The sequence below is a fragment of the Acomys minous genome (genome assembly GCF_964271855.1).
Source record: "Acomys minous genome assembly, chromosome: 10".
Classification (NCBI taxonomy): Eukaryota; Metazoa; Chordata; class Mammalia; order Rodentia; family Muridae; genus Acomys; species Acomys minous.
Genome location: NC_140491.1, coordinates 93,889,315 through 93,909,999, shown reverse-complemented (window position 1 = coordinate 93,909,999; position 20,685 = coordinate 93,889,315). Strand labels below are relative to the sequence as shown.

Genomic DNA, 20,685 nt, shown 5'->3' with positions numbered 1-20,685 from the left:
GAGCAGCACTGCGGTTGTTATGTGTGTGGTCTTATCATCCTGTCAGGGGCAAGAACAGAGGGGAAAGTTCAGGGCGAGTTTGCAGACATCACTGTACCCCCTGTGGTCAGTGAGAACTTAGTCCTGTGGGCACATCCAGCTGTAGGGGAGCCAGGGCCACCACTGTCTCTGCTGCTCACCTGCTATCTGGGAAGGAGGGATAGCCAGTGCCACACTGGCTTTATTATTTGAGTGCCCTCCTGCTGTAGGCTGTTACTACTTGGCCTGCTGGCAGAGTGGTACTGTAGCCAATTTACTTAATAGTTCTAATCAATTGTTTTCATTGTTTATTTTTTCTGCAAATCCCTCTGTCCTCTTTCTTTGACGTGGTCTAACAGTAGTTCCAGGCTGAGCTTGATTGAACCTTGAGCCTCAGCCTCCTTACTGCTAGGAATACAGGCCTGGATCACCAGCCCTGGCTGTTGTTTGCTGTCTGAATTTACCTGTATAGTTTGACCTGTTTCTGAGGTTACACGTGGTTTCATTTCATTTGTCTGTCTGTGCAAATAGGAGAACTCAAAACGGTCATGTAGTTTCTTGGGTCTGGAGTGTCTCTCTCCTGTCTTGTTTCATTTTATAGAATATCCTATTTGTTGTTTTATTTGGCTTATGCTTCTTAAAAATATAAACACTTAAGAGAGTCACATCTAATCACTATTTCCCCTGTGCAAGAAAGAAAGATGCTGCTGGCATTGGGGTTTGGTATAAACTTAGTTAGAGAGGGTTCATATGTTCAGGGGTAATTTTGATGATGGTGTTGCATAGCCAGCCACTCCAGGAAATGCTGATCTGAATGCCAGCCTTTCTGTGTCCTTTGACACTAGGAACTGACTTCATTGAAACAGGTAGGAGGAATAGGGACTGACTTATATGATATGGTGCATGTGCTCGTGTGTGTGTGTGTGTGTGTGTGTGTGTGTGTGTGTGTGTGTGTGTGTGTAAAACAGAACATACTCAAGCTTTTATCTTGGACTTGGGTTTTTTTTTTTTTTTTTTTTTTTTACTGTAAAACCGATTTACTCTTGAAGCATGGCTATATGACAAAACTTTCCCTGGGAAAATGCTGCACACATATCCACCCACATCAGATAGGAATCCCACAAGAGATCAAAGTATATATATACCATCAAAGACCAACTTGGTGAACGAATGACTGTTATTGGGGTTCCTTACAGGAGTATGGCTGGGCAGTTACTTACAGGAGCAGACACGACTCAAAGAGGACTGCATTACCAAGGCCTCCAACAGCATGAGTGACAGCAGGGAACCTGGAGCACACTGCACAGCCTACAGGCAGCTCAACAGGTTGGAGAGCATCCTTTCCAAGCGGCTACTGGTCTAAACCTCTTCTGGGCAGCTCATCTGCTTTTTGTTTTCCAGGCAGTTAGTCTGGTCATAGTGTCATCTTTGCAGCTCTGCTTGCCTGGAGTCTTTTTTTTTTTTTTTTTCAGCCTAGCTTCCTTCTACCTGAGGGACTAACTGTCTCAGTTTTTATTGTTTATTCTGTCAGAGAAGGACCTAGAGAGTCTGGTCAGTTTCAGGGACTTCCTGGAGCTATTTTGAGTTCTTCACCTTCCTGCTTAAAGAGCTTTCCTATAGAATGGAATGTTTCAGGAATCTTACAGGTAACTTACACAAGCATATCTAGTTTAGCTAATTCTGATAAAGTGAGATTTTTGTGACCCCCCCCCCACACAGGTTAAGCACATTAGCTGGTGTATACAGTACAATAATTATTCCCTTGTTTCTCTCTATGGTCTTATCATTGAAGGGTCTGTTCCTAGCAGTATGGTTTAGTTTGGCCCTTCCATCTCCTGTCTGGTAAGGCTCTCAAACTTGAGGTTTTCCCCACAAGGCCATTCTTTCTCTGTTTATCTGGTAAAGAACTCAGCCACTGGACTTCTACTTTCTTTCTGGATAGAGTTTGGTGGCTGTCTTCTTTCTTTGGTTCTCTTTCAGTGGGAAATGGCATCTTAATACCACACCCTGGGCCCCAGCAGTGCTCATTGGCCGTGGGATGTGGCCATTGTTTCAAAGCTATTTTTTTGCAGGCAGGATCTGGAATCATGAATGAAATATTTCTCACAACTGTTACCAGTTTAAATTCAATTTCTGAGGTTTTAACTTAAATGTTGCTATTGGACCTGCAAATTCTTTATTTCACACAGATGACTCTGGTCCAGAGGAACACAGAGGAGTGACAGTATCAGCCATAGTTACTCATTTGATCAGTAGTAGACATATGGAATTGCCAGCATGCTGCAGTGCTAACACCACACCACACATTCCTACTTTAAAAGAAATCCCAATAGTCTCCTTTTATGTGCAGTGCTCGCAGTCTTCCTCTTTTCTTGAGGCTGAGATGGTTTATAGTTGACCATTTACCTACCAGCATTAAAGACTGATTTGATTTTTAGATGATATTGGAACAATTTCAACTTTGTTAGGGGCGACTTGGGCTTGTAGATGTATTTAGAAGCAACTGTAACTATTAGGAATTAGTGGGAGAGATGATATAATATTTGGGGTTCTCACTAGAATATGCCAGGAAGAAAATGAAAGAACTACAGAACCCGGTTTACTGTCTTTGGCGACGGAGAGAAGGGTGCTGCTTGTATGTTTTTAAGTTGCATTGTTTATTTGGTGTGTGTCTGGGGCCTTGGGGGTGGGGGGATTGGGCATGGGAAGGTATCCCTTGCTTTTCATAACTGATCGAATTAATTGTTTTCTACCTTTCCGGCTTTCTATCTCTCTGTAGTTGAGACATCATCTATTTTTTTAAAAAAAATTCTCCTCACTCAATGCAAGGTACTCAGTTTTATTTTGAACATTGCTCTGTTTAGGTCAGTGAGTGGTTTTGGTTGGGTGGGTAGTCTTGGTTATATCTGTCTTCTGGTCTCTTTCCATGTAGTGTGCATCCAGAAAGTACCCGCCCACCCCCATCCCCTCCCGCCCCCTCCCTCCTCATTTCCCAGCGCCTCCTTGGTGTCTGTTGTGGTTACTAGGTTGCTGCTTGGTTCAACTTGTGCTCTGACCCTGGTACATGGCTCCTTTGCTTTCTCATGATCGTATTTATACTTTTGACAGTTATATTTAAATGAACAGCTGTGTGTTTGTTGAGTCATACCACAATTATCTGATTCTGCTGTAAGCTGCTTGACTGGCAAAAGCATATTTCAAGCTAAATTGTGAGAGAACCCATTAATCACACTATGCTGGGGGAGGGGAGGGGAGAAAGACCACCGCGGAACGCCCTTCTCAAGATTAATTAGTGGGTCCATTATTTAGCTTACGTTGATCGAGTTGCAACTTAATGTGGCACTTACAGAAAGCGTACAAAGGTGTAAATAACTATAAAAGGCTTAATCAGCCTTGTAGGCAAACTTCTCTGAAAAAAAAAAAAACTGTTGTGCGGGCAGTGCCTCAGCAGTGCTGATCTCTTCAAAGAGACACGTCCTAGAGGAGTTCCTTTTCTGTAGTGATCTGTAGTGTCCTCCACTCAGTGCCTGGGTTCATTGGCTGAGTGTTTTGTTCCAAGCTTCCTGAATTGATACAGAAGATGTTACTTCTTTCTCCTCTCTCTTCTCAAGTGTACTAATTGCAACTGTAACCTCTGATTGAGTCTTCGGCTTCCACAGCCAGCTAGCTCCCTTTCTATCTTGACACCTCCTCGCGGTTCTTTCCGAGGTTATTAATAGGCACAGAAGCATGGCTTTCTGAAGAGCGTCAATAAGTGTTAGAAGACATGGGGGAGATAATATGTCAATTTCTGACATGTAGGAGCCGTGTTTTCAAGCTACCAAAGTTGTCCCAGAGTCACTAGGGATGGCTTTGGGTGTATCAGCTACTGTCTGCAATGAGAGACCCAGGCAGGTCTTTCCCAATGGGCTATTGTCCGCCAGGAGTGCCTGGTGTACCAGTCTGCCAGCGCCTTCCTGTCTGGCCACTTCTCTTGGGTTATACTCTGGAGAGCTGGAATCTAAGTTAGAAATGATCTCTTTTAATTTATCTCAAATACTCAGTTGCTTCTACATTAAATGGAGGTCAAAGAAGCTCCCCCAGCCCCAAGTCACTTCTTTGCCAAGTAGTATCAGGCTTACCCGTCACCCTCATTTCCCCACCTAAACCAAATGCAGTGTAGACTAAAGATTAAAACTAGTATTTTAGTTCATTTTGAGTGCCTGCCTGGTCACTGCAGGGGGGGAGGGGGGAGGGGGTGTCACCAAACAGGCTTGGAGTCAAACAGCCAACCGATGGTTGTTTGAGGGACCCACTGAAAATAAAATAATAAGTACACAGCACATGTCCCAAATTAAATGCTTTGAAGCAGGTGTAGCTGGGGATGTAACACATAGGGCTGAGCAGCAAGGCCCAACACAGGGATGAGTTTGGAGTGTGAGGGACCCAGGTGTGAGAGGGAAGGCGGAGCAGAAAGAATCTAAAAGGTGGTTTTTTTTTCTCACCTCCACAGAAATATACTGTAGTGAGAGAGGAGGGAGAGGGAAAAAACAGGGAGGGGGGGCGGGAGAGAAAGGGCCAGCAAAGGATAGACTCCAAGGGGATGGAGGAGAGAGGGGAGAGAAAAAGAGAGAAGGAGAGGGAGAGATGGAGAGAGGCGGAGAGAACGTTTTTGAGTTGTGTGCCTTCCTAAACCTAATATGCATTTTCACCACTAGTCATTGTCAGTTGAGCCTTACTAGCCTTAATTGTTCTCTGAGCTCGTAGCTAATGCCTGTATTATAAGCACTGAGAAAACTGAGTCAGGAGGGACCACAAGTTCAAGGACAGCCTCAGTTACATAGTAAGCACCAGGCCAGCTTGGACTATTAGATCTTTTCTCCCAAGACTAAATAAGAAAGCAAGCCATCGGATCAGGACAGTCGTGTGTGGCAGTAGATGTGCAGAATACCATTTGCGTAGCCATTGGTGGGATGGAAAGGTCTGTACAGGAGAAAATCATAAAGACAGACGCTCCGTCTAACTGAGGACTAAGGGTGGAAATGCGATTTCAAATGGGCCCATAGATCCAAATAGAAAAGTCCTATGGGAAGAAATAAGAAAGCCCTTCTTACCCTTAAATAAGAAGACAAGTTTCAATACACGCTTGAGACTAAAGGGAGAGAGTGGTGGGGCCCATGAAAGCAGAGAGGATGAGGATGTCACTGAACTGGTAGAGGCGAGGGCATCCTGCTGGCTGAAACAAAGCTGGAGAACTGTGCCAGTGTGGTACAGAAGAAGAAAAGAAGAGGATGGGAACCGTTCTCCATGGCCAAAGAAAACCTGGTTTTGAGGGACTGGAGGGATGGCTCAGTGCCTGCTTTGTAAGCCTTAAGACCTAGGCTTAAAATTACAGTGCTACTTGTCAGAGAGATGACCCCCCCCCACCCACCCACAGTTTCTCTTTTTCTCTGCAGGCCTTCTGTCTTGGGTATGTCCCCACACCTCCACAGACCCCCTCCACACTGCCCTGCTCTCCCCAGGCCTGATGTCCACCCTTATTTACTCTGTGCTCTCTCTCCTACCTTGTTCCTTTTCGTCAACCACTACCTCTGTCTATTCTGTTTCCCCTTCCGAGTGAAATTTAAGCATCCACCCTTGGGTCCTCCTTGTTATTTATCTTCTTTGGGTCTGTGCATTGTAATAATGTTTATCCTGCACTAAATGGCTAAAATCTGCTTAAAAGTGAGTACATACCATGTGTGTCTTGTGTCTTTCTGGATCTGGGCTACTTCACTCGGGATGATCTTTTCTAGTTCCATCCATTTGCCTGCAGATTTCAAGATTCCCTTGTTTTTAATAGCTGTGTAAATGTACCAGTTTCTTTATCCATTCTTCTGTTGAGGGACATCTGGGTTGTTTCCAAATTCTGGCTATTACAAATAGAGCTGCTATGAACATAGTTGAGCAAATGTCCTTGTTATATGGTGGGACATCTTTTGGGTGTATGCTCAGGAGTGGAATAGCTGGGTCTTGAGCTAAAGCTATTCCCAGTTTTCTGGGAAAGCACCAGATTGATTTCAAAAGTGTTTGTACTCCGAGAGGATATGATGGGAACTCTAGCTGAGACTCCTAGCAGCAGGGGCCATGGAGACTGAAGAGGACACCGTCTAACTAGACAAGACTCCTAGTGGAGGGAGGAGAACACCAACTCACCCACAAAACGTTTGATCCACAATTCACCCTGCAGGAATGCGCAGGGATAAAGATAGAGCAGATATCGAGAGACTAGGGGAATGTCCAACCAATGCCTGGCCCAACCCAAGACTCAGCCATGGGAGAGAGCCAACCCCTGACACTATTAACGATGATCTGCTTTGCTTGCAGACAGTAGTCGAGCAGAGCTGTCCTCTGAGAGACTCTACACAGCAGCGGCTCAAAACAGTTGCTGAGACTCACAGCCAGACATTGGGCATAACATAGAGAGTCTAGTAGAAAAGTGGGGTAAGGATAAAAGAACGTAGAGGTGACAAGAGCTCCACAAGAAGAAAAACAGAGCAAACTAACCAGGGCCCACAGGGACCTATGGAGTCTGAAGCACCAACCAAGGGTCATGTGTGGACTGGACCTAGGTCCTGTACATAGATGTAGCTGATGGGCAGCTTAGGCTTCATGTAGGTCCACTAGTAAGGGGAGCAGGGGCTGTCTCTGACATGGACTCTATTGCCTGCTTTTTGATCATTTTCCCTTGGCGGGAATGCCTTGCCAGGCCACAGGGGAAGAGGATGAACTCGGTCCTGATACGGCTTGAAGAGCTTGGGTGGATGGGTATGGGGGCTTCCTTTTTCTGAGAAATAGGGGACAGAGGGTGGGACTGGGAGGAGGGGATGGAGGAGGCTACATCCAGGTTGGAATGTTAATAAATAAATAAATTAAATTAAAAAAAAAATCCAGTACCATGTAAAAAGCTGCAAGTGGCGCTTGTCTGTAACCCCATCCCTGAGCTGGGGCCGAGGCAGGCAGAGCCCTGGGGCTTGCTGACCAACCAGCCTAACCCAAGATTCCAGTTCAAAGAACTTGTCTTGGGAAATAAAGTGGGAAGTTACCAAGGATAATAACACACGCCGGCATCTGGCTTCCACTTGCACATGCACACACATGTTCCTGTGCCCCGACATGCATGCTTTCACACAGCCACATGAACATGTACACATATCTTACATACAAATAAAATTGGAGAGAAAAAAAAATACTTGGGCTTGAGGTGTCAGGAAGGCATGCCGCAGGGAAACAAAGCCCCTGAGTGGCTGAGTTTTCATTTTTGTCCAGAAAAGCAAAGTCAGTTTTGTTATGTGTACAACTGAAGTAAATGTGAACGTAACATCAAACAAAAGTTAATTCTTTGTTTGTTCCATTGCAGCCTATGTTAAACCCTTCACTTCTTTTCCTTCCACTACTATCCCTCCCCCCATTTACAGATTATATTTTATCCCTCTTTTTCCTTGTCCAAAGCTGTATCTGGAGTGCATCTGCTGCAGCTGGAATGTTCATGGGGTAACTCCTTCACAATCCTTTCCTGAAATGCTCTGTAATTATTTCCTCTTACCACAGGATGAACAGATCCAGAGCCTGGTTTTTTTAGTTCTCTGGGGCTTGTCTAAGGAGCCGTTTGTATTTGTCTATCACAAAAGATCAAGCCCCGTGCTAATATTCTGAAAGTACTAACATCTCACCAGAAACCCTCCAAGCAGCGGTGGAGTCTATATAAAACCAAGTCCTGGCAACATGCACAGCGGCAGTTCAGAGCGTGGTGTTAAAAATATTTAACAGGTCATTTGTGACCTGAAGAAAAGACCCTGACTTAACTTATATGGTATGATAGCTTCACTTTTGCCTTCCTTAGCAGCTACTACTGACAGCTCATGTCTCTTTCACCCGTCTCCAAGTCCCAAGTGTTTTGGAATAGGCTGCCCTTGGCTAGTGCCTTCTCTATTGGGCCGTGGTACCTATTTTTACATTATTCAGTTGGTCAGAATGGCTGGGTTTTGTCCTAGATGGTGGGGTTGTTGTTATAAGGATGCCTTTTTCAGAGTTTCATTTTTCAGATACATATTACTGCATTTACTTTGTCCTCAAATAAACCTTCTGCTAATTTCCATATTTATTTTGAGGTGCAAAATATGAGAGAATTGATGAATGAATTAAGGGTGGACAGGAATACGAGCACACTTGTAAGAATGTCTCATTTTTCCCAAATCAATTCTTTGACATTGAAGTTTACTTGTTTTTGTTTTTTGTTTTTCTTTTTGTTTTTCCCCTGGGAGGCAGGGGTCTGAGCAGAAGTGATTGGAGGTTAGTGTGTATGCGAAGCTAATTTCAAGTGTAGAGAAATGGACAAATGGCATAACTGAAAGGTGACTCAGATCACCACGAGTAAAAGATTTGTTCTCCAAGAGAAAGATCAAGGTGGATGAAGCTTAGAATGATTGAAGTTTGGATCAAATATTGATGATAAAACTTGATTGTTGATTAGTCTTTGATGGGTTGGCCATTTCAGGGTACTGATTGATAAAGACCACTAAACGTTTGTCACATGGTCTTGGGTTTGAGCTTGCGTGCTTGGATTAGTAACTTGTACCCATCCATTTCCCTGTTTATAAAACAAGATTATTATGAGTATTATTGTGAGTGTTTTAGGAAGCAATTCATACATATTTATCCCTAAACACAGTGACAGGCACATGACTTGGGTGCACTACTGCTGGTTGTGACAATGACATGGTGTTGACTTAACAGTGTCTTTCTTTGCTCCACCCTTGACTTCTGTGTTAAGTAGATTTTATTTTAATTAATTAATTTTTATATCATGAAGCAAGACGCAACAAAAAAAAATTCTGAAAACATGTAATGATGGGAAAAGTCATCCTGGAGTAGTAGTGAAAGAAGCCTTCAGAATGGCCAGCAGGCGGAGGGCAACGATGACTTCAGTCGGACAGTATAAAAGTCATTCCAAGCAGGGATGGCTGGTTGTTGACTGTGTTTCAAGACTGTTCTTATTTTTTTTTTATTTGAGGATTGTTAAAAGTCCAACAGTGTCAAGAAATTCCCTTTTCAATAAGACTCAGCAAGTCACGGATGGGCCAACCAAGTGAATTTGGGCAACCAGGCCAGACAAAAGAACCTCCTGTTGGATTTTATGATTATTTTCCTCTTATGGGAAGCAAATTGCATACTATGCAGACGTCTAGGTTGTAGGAGCATCCTTTATTGCCTACCGTAGTTTTAGATTACATTACCTAATATGAGTCCTGATCATTGAATACAGAGGTCCATTGTACACTGATTAGTCTGTGGCCAGCATCAAAATTGGTAGTAGACCAAAATTTTTGGTAGTAGACTTCAGAGGATCTGTGGTTCTTTTCTTTTTCTCCCTCCCTCTGCCATATAACATTTTGATGAACAAAAAGAACTACTGAACTTGATCTGAACCCACATGTCAGAAACCGAGAGAAGTACTAACTCATTAGCTGGTGTCACCCAGACCTAGGAATGGAGCGTGGAAAGTACCATGGTGTTTGTCAAGTTGCTCTCTTGTGCCCTATGGTTGTCTGTTTTTAAATAGAGATTATGGGAATGTTCTCTCTCCCAGAGGATAAGCCTAAGACATTGCAAGAGATGGCACCGACTCAGAGGGTCTCTTCCCTTGTCCCTGAAGCATTAGGAGCAATTATTAGGGGTTGCAGAGCTAGGCCAAGACTAGCAGGGGAAATATACACACTAGAGGCAAAAATTTATACTCTCAACCCTGTGGATAGTAGTTATAATCCCCAATAGCCTATCTTTTTTGTTGTTGTTGTTTAAGGACATCAGTAGTTAAACTAAAAGAGAATGCGCAGTGTGCCTTTTCTATCATTATAGTGTTCAGCACTCCTTTATAAACCTTCAGTTGTCTATATAAAACATTATTGATATATTAAAAGATATCTAATGCACTACTCTTAGACTATCAGAGTTCTTAGATGTTGAGATGGCTCTCAGGATTTTTCACACTCCACATCATCTTTGTCAGGTGTTGGGCAGTTGCTCAGTCCAGACTACCTGGAGCCATTGCTGATGCAGTGACAAAGCACGATGGCTTTTACAGAGACAGGCAGTGACTCCTGAAGCTCTGCCACAGAATCGATGGGGGACCCCGAGACATCTTTCTGGGTTCTGCTAGCTTCTCAAGAACTAGTGGTGGGTTCAAGGCTGGGTTTCCTGTGTGTGTGTTTGCTAGCAACATGTTATGGCAGATAGGCTGTAGAATCATGCAGGATCATGGTGCCTTCCAGGCCAAACATAGAGACTTGGTCATTGTAAAGCAATGCCACTTTCTCCTTTATACATGTTCTGCAAAAATAAAATAATGCTTTTTAATTTGGCAGGATGCCCATTTTAATGCTAACAGAATGTTTTATAAATTATGTTTTGCCTTCTAACATAGTAAGTATTAGTGAATAAAGCCCATGTAGCTGAGTTACTCACCTGTTTTCAAGGAGTATAAAGAGACCTGGGATCAGTTAACTTGCAAAGCACTTGAGGAATCCCTGAGCTCAGGGTTATTGAGTTAGTGCCACTTGCATTTTCTGTGACCAAGAGCAAAGGAATCAAAAGTTTACTTTAAAAAAAAATATATTTGCTTTTCTGCATGTTTTAGTAGTAGAAGAAATGGATAATTCACATGTTAGGTCAGTACTTTAGCAAACTGAGTTTTTGTTTGTTTTTTTGGGGGATAGGCTTTTGCTGTATAAGCCCAGGAATTTGCTGGGTAGCCTAGGCTGGTGTTGAATTTAGGCTCCTTCTGTCTCAGCCTATCACATACGGGTAGTGCTAGGATTATGTAGATGTAGCACTATGTCAGACTTGATGTTTCTTATAGTTAGCACATGATCAGGAACTTCCCACACATTTCTCTTTCATCATGCTTCACCCTTCTTTGGAGTGTAATTTTTAGAAGGCAATTATTGCGCAGGCGAAGCATTCTAGAGGGAAGAAAATGGCAGCCCCCAAGTGTTGCTGACTCTTCTACGGTGATTTTACTGGGGGTGGGAGATATGACTTGAGTTGCTCTTCATTTATAGGTCAGCTTGAGGAACTAAATTTATAAATTATTTTTCGGTCTTTTATAAGTTTAAGTCAGTATATAATAATGATGATAATCTGTAAGTAGGTATATTGGGGCACGGGCTTTTGTTGGCTTGTGACATGGAAAATATGGCAGAAATGACTGGTTTGGCTTTAAGTTTCTAAGATTATGAAAGCGTTGCTCATTTTGAAGTGTGCTACTAACATTTATCATTACCTGAACTAAACTCTTGCAGAGATGATACAGTTTTAAATCTACGGTTCCCTTGTAGGTGTGTATGATGGTGGTGCTAATTCTTTATAATGCAAAGTTAAATTGAGTGTGTTAAGTCAGGGAGGATTCTAATTAAGGATTAAGTGGGCACCTATTTGGCTTAGCTGTCATGAACAGGATAGGACTGTAGATTCTGCTACTGGAGACATGGTTGAGAAGTACAATGGGTAAGAATATATCATTATTGATTGTGTTTCATAGCAATGAAAATTAATGGCATAAGAAAAAGATGTTGAAGGAATTAAGTCAGGAAGTGACATTTCAGTTGACCCTTGAAGGAAGAAAAGGAATGTAGCCAGGTTGGGCCTTGAAAGAAGAACCCAGCTCTAGGGAGCGTGATATTGTACCAAGCTCAAGAGACAAGCAGGAGCTTGGGAGACTACAACGGGAGTGCTGAGGAGACTAGGGAAGTGATGACAGCAAAGAACAGAAGGTTTGGTGACAGTGTGGGAGAAGAAGTGCTTGGAAGTGTCATGGCTTGCTTCTCACTCTTGCCTGCTCTCCAGCCTTCCCAGCGGTTCTCAAACTTGTTCAGATGCGTAGCCTAAGTCCTCAAGATAGACCACACTTGTACTCCTAATGTGTGTTGATATCAACTATAAAATATATGGGATAGAATATGTACATTGATCAACTTTCTGTCATGGGAACAAACTACCTGAGGTAAGAGACAAGGGTTTCACTTATCAAGTGGAGAGGTTTATTCTGGTAGTGGGGTGTATTGATTTTATGCCTCTGATGGGGGTACTGGATGGTAGTTGCAAAAAGGTGGTAAAGGAAATAGTTCGCCTTGTAGTTGAAAGCAAAGGAGAAAAGGGAAGGGCCAGGGCCATCTACCTCCCTTCAAGGACATGCCCTCAGCGGTCTTAGTACACATCGTAGGCCCTACCTCTTGAAGGGTCCCATTGTCTGCCAGTAGTGCCAACCTGAGGGCCAAGCCCACACTATAGCAATACATAAAACAGAAACTTAAATACATTAAAGCTTTGCTAATGGTGGAATCGTATTATTAATGAAAATCTCAAGATACAAAGTCTAATGTTTATTATATAAGACAGTGGACACCAAGTCCATTTTTCAAATATCTTAAAAATCTGAATTTGAGGAGACTACTTTATGTCAGGTTGACCTGCGTTTTGTTGCTGCTCTCCAGTAAAGTGGTGAAGGAAGAACCACTAAAGAATGTGATGTCAGGGCATGTATTTTCATACTCTTGTCTGGTACTTGTATGACTAATGCAATTAATCTCTTTTACCCAGGTTAAAATACTTGCCATTTGGGGAGGGTTCATTTCGGTGATAATTAGCCAGGGTAGCCTGTGAGTCTGCTTGAAGAGCTCCTGTGAGCTTTGTAAGCTCGTCATCACTGCCCCTTCATTACGCAGTCTCTCTGAAAGGTACCCCATTTATTCCCTGGACGCTCTCACAGGGAACCGAGACTGATGCTAAGTAAAGCTGTCTCAGTTATTTATTATTTTAGTATATGAAAATACTGTAATGAAAACAAGCTGTGAGTATTTTCATTCTGTAACTCAAGGAGTTCCTTTGTGTGGCTTAGATGCATGTAACCATGTTGGAGTTGAGTGTACTCCTGCTGGGGAATGCCAGAAACACAAGTCTAGGTATTAGACGAGTGATGGGGAGTTAAAGTCACTTCAGGTGGGGAGGATTTTTCCAACTATCAGTGTCTTTCCTGTTATGGTATAATATCTTACATCACATAATTTGCAAAAAGGAAAATCTATCTATCTATCTATCTATCTATCTATCTATCTATCTATCTACCTACCTATCTGTTGTATGTATTTTAACCCAGGCTGACTTTGAACTTGCAGTTCTCCTACCTTTGCCTCCCAAATATGTCTTCCTGTGCATCACATAACTAAGAATTTATTTTTGGGCTGATCATACTAGTCCTTGCCTCCATGGTCAGTTTCAGGAGGCGGAAACACACATACACACAGACACATAACACACACACACACACACACACACACACACACACACACACACGTGTCTGGGGAACCCAATGGCATGGTTCTAGCATGTGTTCAGCATCTAGAGGTCTTCATAGTACAGCACAATGCAACAGACAACATTCCAGGAAGGCAGGGTAAGAACGTTCCCTTAGGCTTGTCTGTCTCTTCTGAGAAACCCAGTGATGCAGCCTTTGGGATTCAACCACTGCCGCCTCCACATTTAATCATTTTGTTGTTGGTGTGTGTGTTGTTGGTGTTATTGTTGGTGTGTGTGTGTAAGAGAGGGGGGTGGGTGTTTCTTTGTGTAGTACCAACTATCCTGGAACTTTCTTTGTAGACCCAGCTGGCCTCAAACTCAGAGATCCGCCTGACTCTGCCTCTCAAGTGCTGTGGCAAAAGGTGTTTGCCAGCATGCCCAACCCCTCATTTACTCTTAGCTGTCTGCCCCAATCCTTTCTCTGAACACACTAAACGCAGAGTATGGTGAATAAACAGATCACGAAGAAAAGTGATTTAGGACGAGCTGGTGGGCTCACTCAGTAAAGTGCTTGCTGCCTGTGATTCCTGACAGTGATGTAAAAATGGTGGCTTATCCTTTCACTCACAGTGCTGGAGCGGCACAGGTGGTTGTACGCCTGGACTCACCAGTCAGTGAGCCCCAGGTCCCAGTCAGAGATTGTCTCACAAGACAAGGTGGATAGTTCCCGAGGAATGACACTCAAGTTGACCTCTACTCAATGCAGCTACCTGCACACAGGTGCACATACACCTGAGTACACACATGTGAATGCACCCGCCCCATGTACGCACGGGACCACACTGTCCACAGACACACGGAAGATAATTTACCAGATGTTGTCACTTGTGAATGCATAAGCGTGGCAGCACACTGAGCTGTTCATGGAAGAGGCGCACAGTGTTCTTCACTGTCACCATTCAGGAAATTGCACTGAATCAGACTCTCCTTACATTACTGAATCTTGCAGGAATTACTTCAAATAGAAAGGTTCTTAATTCAGAGAACTGAACTTCTGCCAAGTTCTAGGTCAACATCAACTTGAAATTTCTATCAGTTGTCTTATTTTGTTTCCATGACTATTTCCTATTTCTTCTTTTGAAAGTATTTGTGTCTTAATTGTTTCTAGCTTTTTAAAGTTCTGTCCTTTTAAAATTCAAAGTTGATGGAAAAAATGCAGTGTTTTACTGTAGATGCAATGGAAACAATTATTTGTTTTCCTCTTGTATCTTACAATAGTCCAGGTTCAACTTCTAAACCCTTAAGGAGACACACTGACTTACCGTGAATTATCCAATCTCTTATCTTTAACATCATATTAGAATAGTGTGATCTTGAGCCTCTCAGTCTTTTTTAAGTATAATTCCAGTGTCATGTTCAATAGGGTAGGATAAAATTCAAACCCAGAATCTTTATCTTCAACTTTTTTCTCTGTATTATCTTATTGAGTTTTTTCCTTAGGAGGGTAGGCTCAGAGACACAGGCTTGTGGAGGTCACGGGCCAGAGGGAGATCTTAAGACCTGTGAAGATTTGTTCAGGTCCATGGAAAGGGCATACTCAAATGTGCTAAAAAACAAGGCATTATGTGTTGGGTTTATTTGAAGGGTACCCGATGGCATTTGAAGGTGGTATGTGCCCCTGCAATTAATTAATTAATTAATTTGTCTGACTTCCATTTCTTCTTTTCCTTCCACAGTTGTACCATGGTAGATGGAGTGATGATCCTTCCTGTGCTAGTGATGATGGCTTTTCCTTCCCCGAGTATGGAAGGTACGTGACACACGGCTGTTTGCTTAGGATAATGGACTGTGTATTGTTTGGCTTACTGTAAAACATTTGGTCCTTAATCCTCTCAGACTTAACACACTCTTTGTATAATAAATATCTGGCAGTGTCCGTTGACTGCTATAATGTGCAGGTCTGGTACATATTGTATCTTGATTTGTGTATATGTGTGTGTGTGTGTGTGTGTGTGTGTGTGTGTGTGTGTGTGTGTATGTGTGTGTGTGTGTGTATACACATGCCTTTAGCTTTTAAAGATTCCATGCAATACCCTATCAGAATTAAATATGAAGGTGAAATAAAGAGGCAGTTGTATACTTAATAATAAAGTAGTATGTGTATACAAATGTACTCCATGCTGTCGGTCATGCCTGAGCACATTAGGTATTAGGAGGCATGGTACTCTCTGTTGTATGTGCGTTCCCCCTCAATCTTTTGGATGTCCATGGTAAATGTGATCAAAATGTTAACTGGAAGTTCCAGAATAGTAAATAGTTCCCAAATTTTCAGTAACTATCCTACTGTATTCATTATAGCACGGTATTATACTTACCGCTTTATACTTACTGTGCCTCAATTTAGAGTTTACTCATTTACTTTGTGTGTGTGTAAGTGAGCCTGCAGTGGCATGTGTGGAGGTCAGAGGACAGCTTTCAGATGTCGGTTCTCTCTGTCCACCCAGTGGCTCCGTGGATTTGTTGAGTTTTTGCAGTGAGTGCCTTTAGCCACTGAGCCACTTTGCCAGTCCTCACTGTGAGTAACGTAAATGAAACATCATGGACTATAGGGAGGAAAAGCAGTATATTTAGAATTTGGTGCTATCCGCATTTCTGGGTATGGTGTCAGGAAAAGTGGGGTACCGTACCATTACAAGCACCTGTGTGTATCCAACGGTCTACCTCAGAAAACAGATGGCTAGTGTTGAATTGTGTTGTGTTGGATTTGGGGTTACGTGAGCTCCACCTTCCATGGCTGAATTTTCTGAATAATGAAACAATTTTAGTAGAATGTCAACAAAACAAAGATCTGGGGCTGCTTTGGTAGTTTGGTCTATGTGCAGTGAACCACAGCGTGTTAACAGCTCTGTGCTGTGGCAGGATGGGAGGGTCCATCAAGAGGCCTTCTCAGGACTGGGGGCTTGTCCTCCAAGAAGTCTGTGGAACCCTGCCTTTTGTCTTTCTTTCACACCCAACTTGGAGGTAGGCAGCCTTCCTTCCTCTGTTTCTCGTCCCCGATTCTCTGTGGCGTATATTGTGTTTAAATTCTGATTGGTAATCATTTCTGGACTGTTACCTCCATAACTGCAAACCCAAATTGCTCTTTCCTGTGATTAATTTGATGACCTCAGGTGTTTGTTACAATTATGGAAAGCTGACCAGCACACCTATACTTTATACAGGAGTTTTATTTGGGGACATTTAATGGGCTTGAAGACAGTGAAAGGCATGCTTTGTTTTTTGTTTTTTGGTTTTTTTGTTGTTGTTGTGTTGTGTTGTTGTTTGTTTGTTTTTAAAATGTATAATGGTTAGATATCCAGTTAAATTTGCAGATTGTTTTAGGTAAATGAATGTGTTGAGGCATAATCAGATCTTGCCAGGGTAAAACAAATATGGAGGCACATGCATATAATCCCAGCAGTTAGTAGGCAAAGACAGGAAGATCAGAAGTCAAAGGTTACTTCTGAGCACAGAGTGAATTTGACACTAGCCTAGGCTACAGAAAACTCCCCCTCAAAACAACAGTAAGCTTGCTATGGCTTAGGCTGTCTATTTGCCTCTGTCAATTTGGGGCACTTTAACAAAATACCACAGACTGGATGCCTTGTAGGCAGTAGACATTTCTTTCTTGTACTTCTCAGTCTGTTCAAGGAGCTTCTCTGTGTTTCTCATAGGTGGAGCTATGCCCTACAGTGGAAAGGCTAGCTGTCTCTTTTATGAGGGCACTGTCCTAGTTTCCTTTCTGCTGCTGTGATAAAACGCCTTGACAAAAGCAACCTTAAAGTAAAGAAAGAGTTTATATCCATATGCAATTCCAGGTTAGAGTTCACCACACTAGGGAAGTGAAGGCAGCAGAAACTTAAATAAGAGCCGGGGGAGTGAATACATGCATGCTCCTTTGCTTGCTATGCTCTGGACTATTTTTTCCTTTTTTGGGGGGCAGGTGTTGAGACAAGGTTTCTGTGTAGCCCTGGCTGGCCTCAAACTCACAGAAATCCACCTGCCTCTGCCTCCCTGAGTGCTGGGGTTAAAAATGTGCACCACCCCCACCCCCAGCTCTGATCTTTTTCTCTACTTTTACATAGTTCAGTTTTCACTATCCAGATTAGCCTGGGTCTTACTGCATCAACCAACCCAATTAAAATAATTCCCCACAGATGTGCTCTGAGGCTAACCCAGTGTAGACAATCCTTCGTCGAGACCCTTTTCCTGGGTGACAAGATGACCGTCACAGGTATACAACGTGGGTCTTTGCTGACATTGTCTCACCTGACCTGCTTCTACTACTATCACCATGGATTCTGAGGGGACACAAACATGCATACATAGCAGGAAAAACTGGAGTTCACAACATAACCAGGCATTCGGAAGCCTTGGGCTTTTCTGGCCCTTTATTTTATTGATTCCTTCTTCTCCTACCTTGTTTCAGAAAAGTTGCTGAGGAGTGGAGCTTCTTGTTTTGAAAGCCATAAAATAGCTGACAGAAAGAGAAAGACAGATGGGGGGGGTGGAGAGAGAAGAGAGAGAGAGAGAGAGAGAGAGAGAGAGAGAGAGAGAGAGAGAGAGAGAGAGAGAGAGAGATGATTCTGTGCAGTTATATACCTGCCTTTGCTTGTTGCTATGTAAATGTGTTCCAACTACACATCATGAACTCTACCTCACTGTGCATTGGAAGATGTCTGTTTTGTACAAGTTCTTCCAGGAAGAATGGTGCTTAATTCTCAGTCTTGTTGTGATCAGATGAGACACAGGCTCATGCCCCTGTTAGAAGTTCTTTGTGATGTAGGGGTCCACTTTGTAAAATTGATAGGCTTCCAAGAAGGCAAATAATTAAACTGGTTAGTGTAGCCAGCTCTGCAGAAAAGTTAGTACTCCGTGTCCTAGGAGTTCTTTTGTTGCACTTTCCACTGGCTTTGTTTGATCTGTTCCTACTCTCTGTCTGTCTGTCCATCTATCATCTATGTCTATCTGTCTGTCTAGTCTGTCTGTCTGTCTGTCTATCTATCTATCTATCTATCTATCTATCTACCTACCTACCTATCATTCCTATCCTCCACCCCCACCCCCGCCTCACTCTGTGTATGTGTATATGTGTCTGTATCCTTCCCTTTCTTCCTTCATTGTCTTCTTTGGGAATTGCAAATCCACTAAATGTAGCACTGGAATGTGGGTGATAGTCCAGGAGGTCTTTCACTATAAGATACAAGCTGGGTTTTGATGACAATAAAAAAGTATGTCTTACTTCCTTCTTTTTACTGTGATAATATTTAGATTAGAATTACTAAGGTGGCTCTTATTTTGATTCTGTTGAACAGTGCTGCTGTAGGCCAGGCCCAGTCTGGATATCTAGTGTCTGTCTAGACAGCTCCCAGCAATGAATGCTGGTAAAGACACCGCAATGCTCTGGTGGGCGTGCCAGGTGGTGCCCTGAGGATCCTGTCTTGCTAGTGGTGAAGGCATTCGCAGGAGGAAGTGAACTCTTATTAAATAAAACAGGAAGAGTTGGTTGAGTTAGTGTTGCTTTTTAGCTGGACGTTTCTGAGGACCCATGATGCTTTAGTGCTCATTCCTAAAAAAGTTTTAAGAATCTCCAAATTTTTCCTCTCCACATACTATTAAGCAGCACTTTTCAGTTTCCATTGAAATCGTGGGTAGACCTATGATAGAAGCAGTATAGTCTAGAAGAGGAAAACAGAGACTAATAGGATTGGAAAGAGCCAGGAGAGACGGAAAAGAAGAACAAGGAAGGGGGGGGGAGGGAAGGAGGGGGGGGGAGGGAAGGGGCACTTGTGCAGATGTACCAGTAACCTCACTCTTGATTTTGTTTTTTTTTTTTCTCCCCTTGCTTCTAGCACTGAAACTGTGCAGAGCCCAACAAATGACCTCTTTATTTTTAATAGTTTTGAAATTTATATCAATTGAATCACACTTTTTAGGAATTGCTGTCCTTTCTATTTTTATTCTCATGCTTTTTGAACTCTGTACACATGTATTTACATTTCCCCAAATGACTCACCTCAGCACATTTCTCTCTCTTTAAAGCATTTTATACACGGTGATAGGTTTCACAGAGACATCTCCATGCAAGTACATCATGCGCTTTGACCTTATTCTCTCCCCATCTCCTCTTTCTTTTCCATCCCAACCATTCTCCCATTCAGGCAAATGATTGAATACAGAAGCAGGCAATAAAATCCATTGTTTCAAGCTGATAAGCAAATGGATTGCCACTAAGATTTTACTACCTACAGATCACCGCTACCACAGTGCTTATAGATACTGACCTGAGTGTAGGATGCTGTCTTTCCCCCATAACCTTCTATGCCTACCCTGAGCTGGACTGTTTTTGTTATAGACATGGCTGCCTTGGGCACTGGCCACTATCTTTCTTCTTTGTGGCTTAGCTTTGTTACCTGTCAGTAGCATATTCTATAAAAGGCACTATTGTTTTGTATATATTTACTAGAAGTTTAAGAAAACTGCTTGCGATGTACTCAACATTTGTAAAGTCAAATTTAGGTATAAAATGCTTAAGTCAGATAAGTAGTAGGAAAAATATTTTTTTTAAAAATCTGGTGCCGAGCATTGTAGATTCTAAGTTGAAAAGAAAATAGACTTAAACTTACTATCTACTGAATAGTAGAAGCCATGCAGTAACTACGCCCTGCTGAGGCTACTCAACGTTCCCATGGCACAAATAGAAGCCACAGGCATTTTGTTATAATAGATTTTGGCGTATAGATTTAGTTCATGAAACAAGCAAAGGCTGCGTGGTAGCATGCGCCTGTGATCCTACTCAGGACCCTGAGGTGAGAAGAGAGCTTGAGCCTAAGAGTTCAAGACCAGCCAGGACAGCACAGGGGGGCACTGCTACAAGCAAGCCAGCAAAGGACGATGGGAGAGGATTGGTCAGTGGATCCTATGCCACCTTTGGATGTAGAGGTAAAACTGCTGTAGGAGAAAACAGTTCATAATAACGACATGGTATACATTTCACTTGAAATGCCCACTCTTCAAAGGAGAAAGAATTTTGAGTGTTGAATTATTTTTTTTTAACCACGAAGAAATGACAAATATTTGAGACATTAGATATATACTTACTCTGACTTGAACATTTATATAATATTCAAACACACCAAAATGGCCCATGGTACTAGTAAATAGGTACAACTTTCACATGCCCACTTGACGCTTATCTCTTTGTTTGTTAAATGCTTTTATTTTTTCCTGTCTCACCTCTCTCTGCCACCTCTATCATAGTGCTGGGGACCGAATGTTTATGTTTCTTAAATGTTGATTAGAAGTTTTGTTAACATT

General features: G+C 42.5%; 1 protein-coding gene across 2 annotated transcripts in view; it reads left to right on the top strand.

Annotated features, from left to right (window-relative positions):
- ACVR1 (activin A receptor type 1) overlaps nt 1–20,685 on the top strand; it is a 74,115-nt gene that overhangs the window by 2,754 nt on the left and 50,676 nt on the right. Inside the window, exons 2-3 of one of the 2 annotated variants that reach the window (XM_084799665.1) lie at nt 1,215–1,344; nt 15,066–15,139. In XM_084799665.1, the coding sequence (XP_084655791.1) occupies nt 1,289–1,344; nt 15,066–15,139 (130 nt within the window). In that variant the 5' untranslated portion in view covers nt 1,215–1,288. The remainder of the gene's footprint in view (nt 1–1,214; nt 1,345–15,065; nt 15,140–20,685) is intronic. The other variant, XM_084799666.1, reaches the window with a different exon arrangement.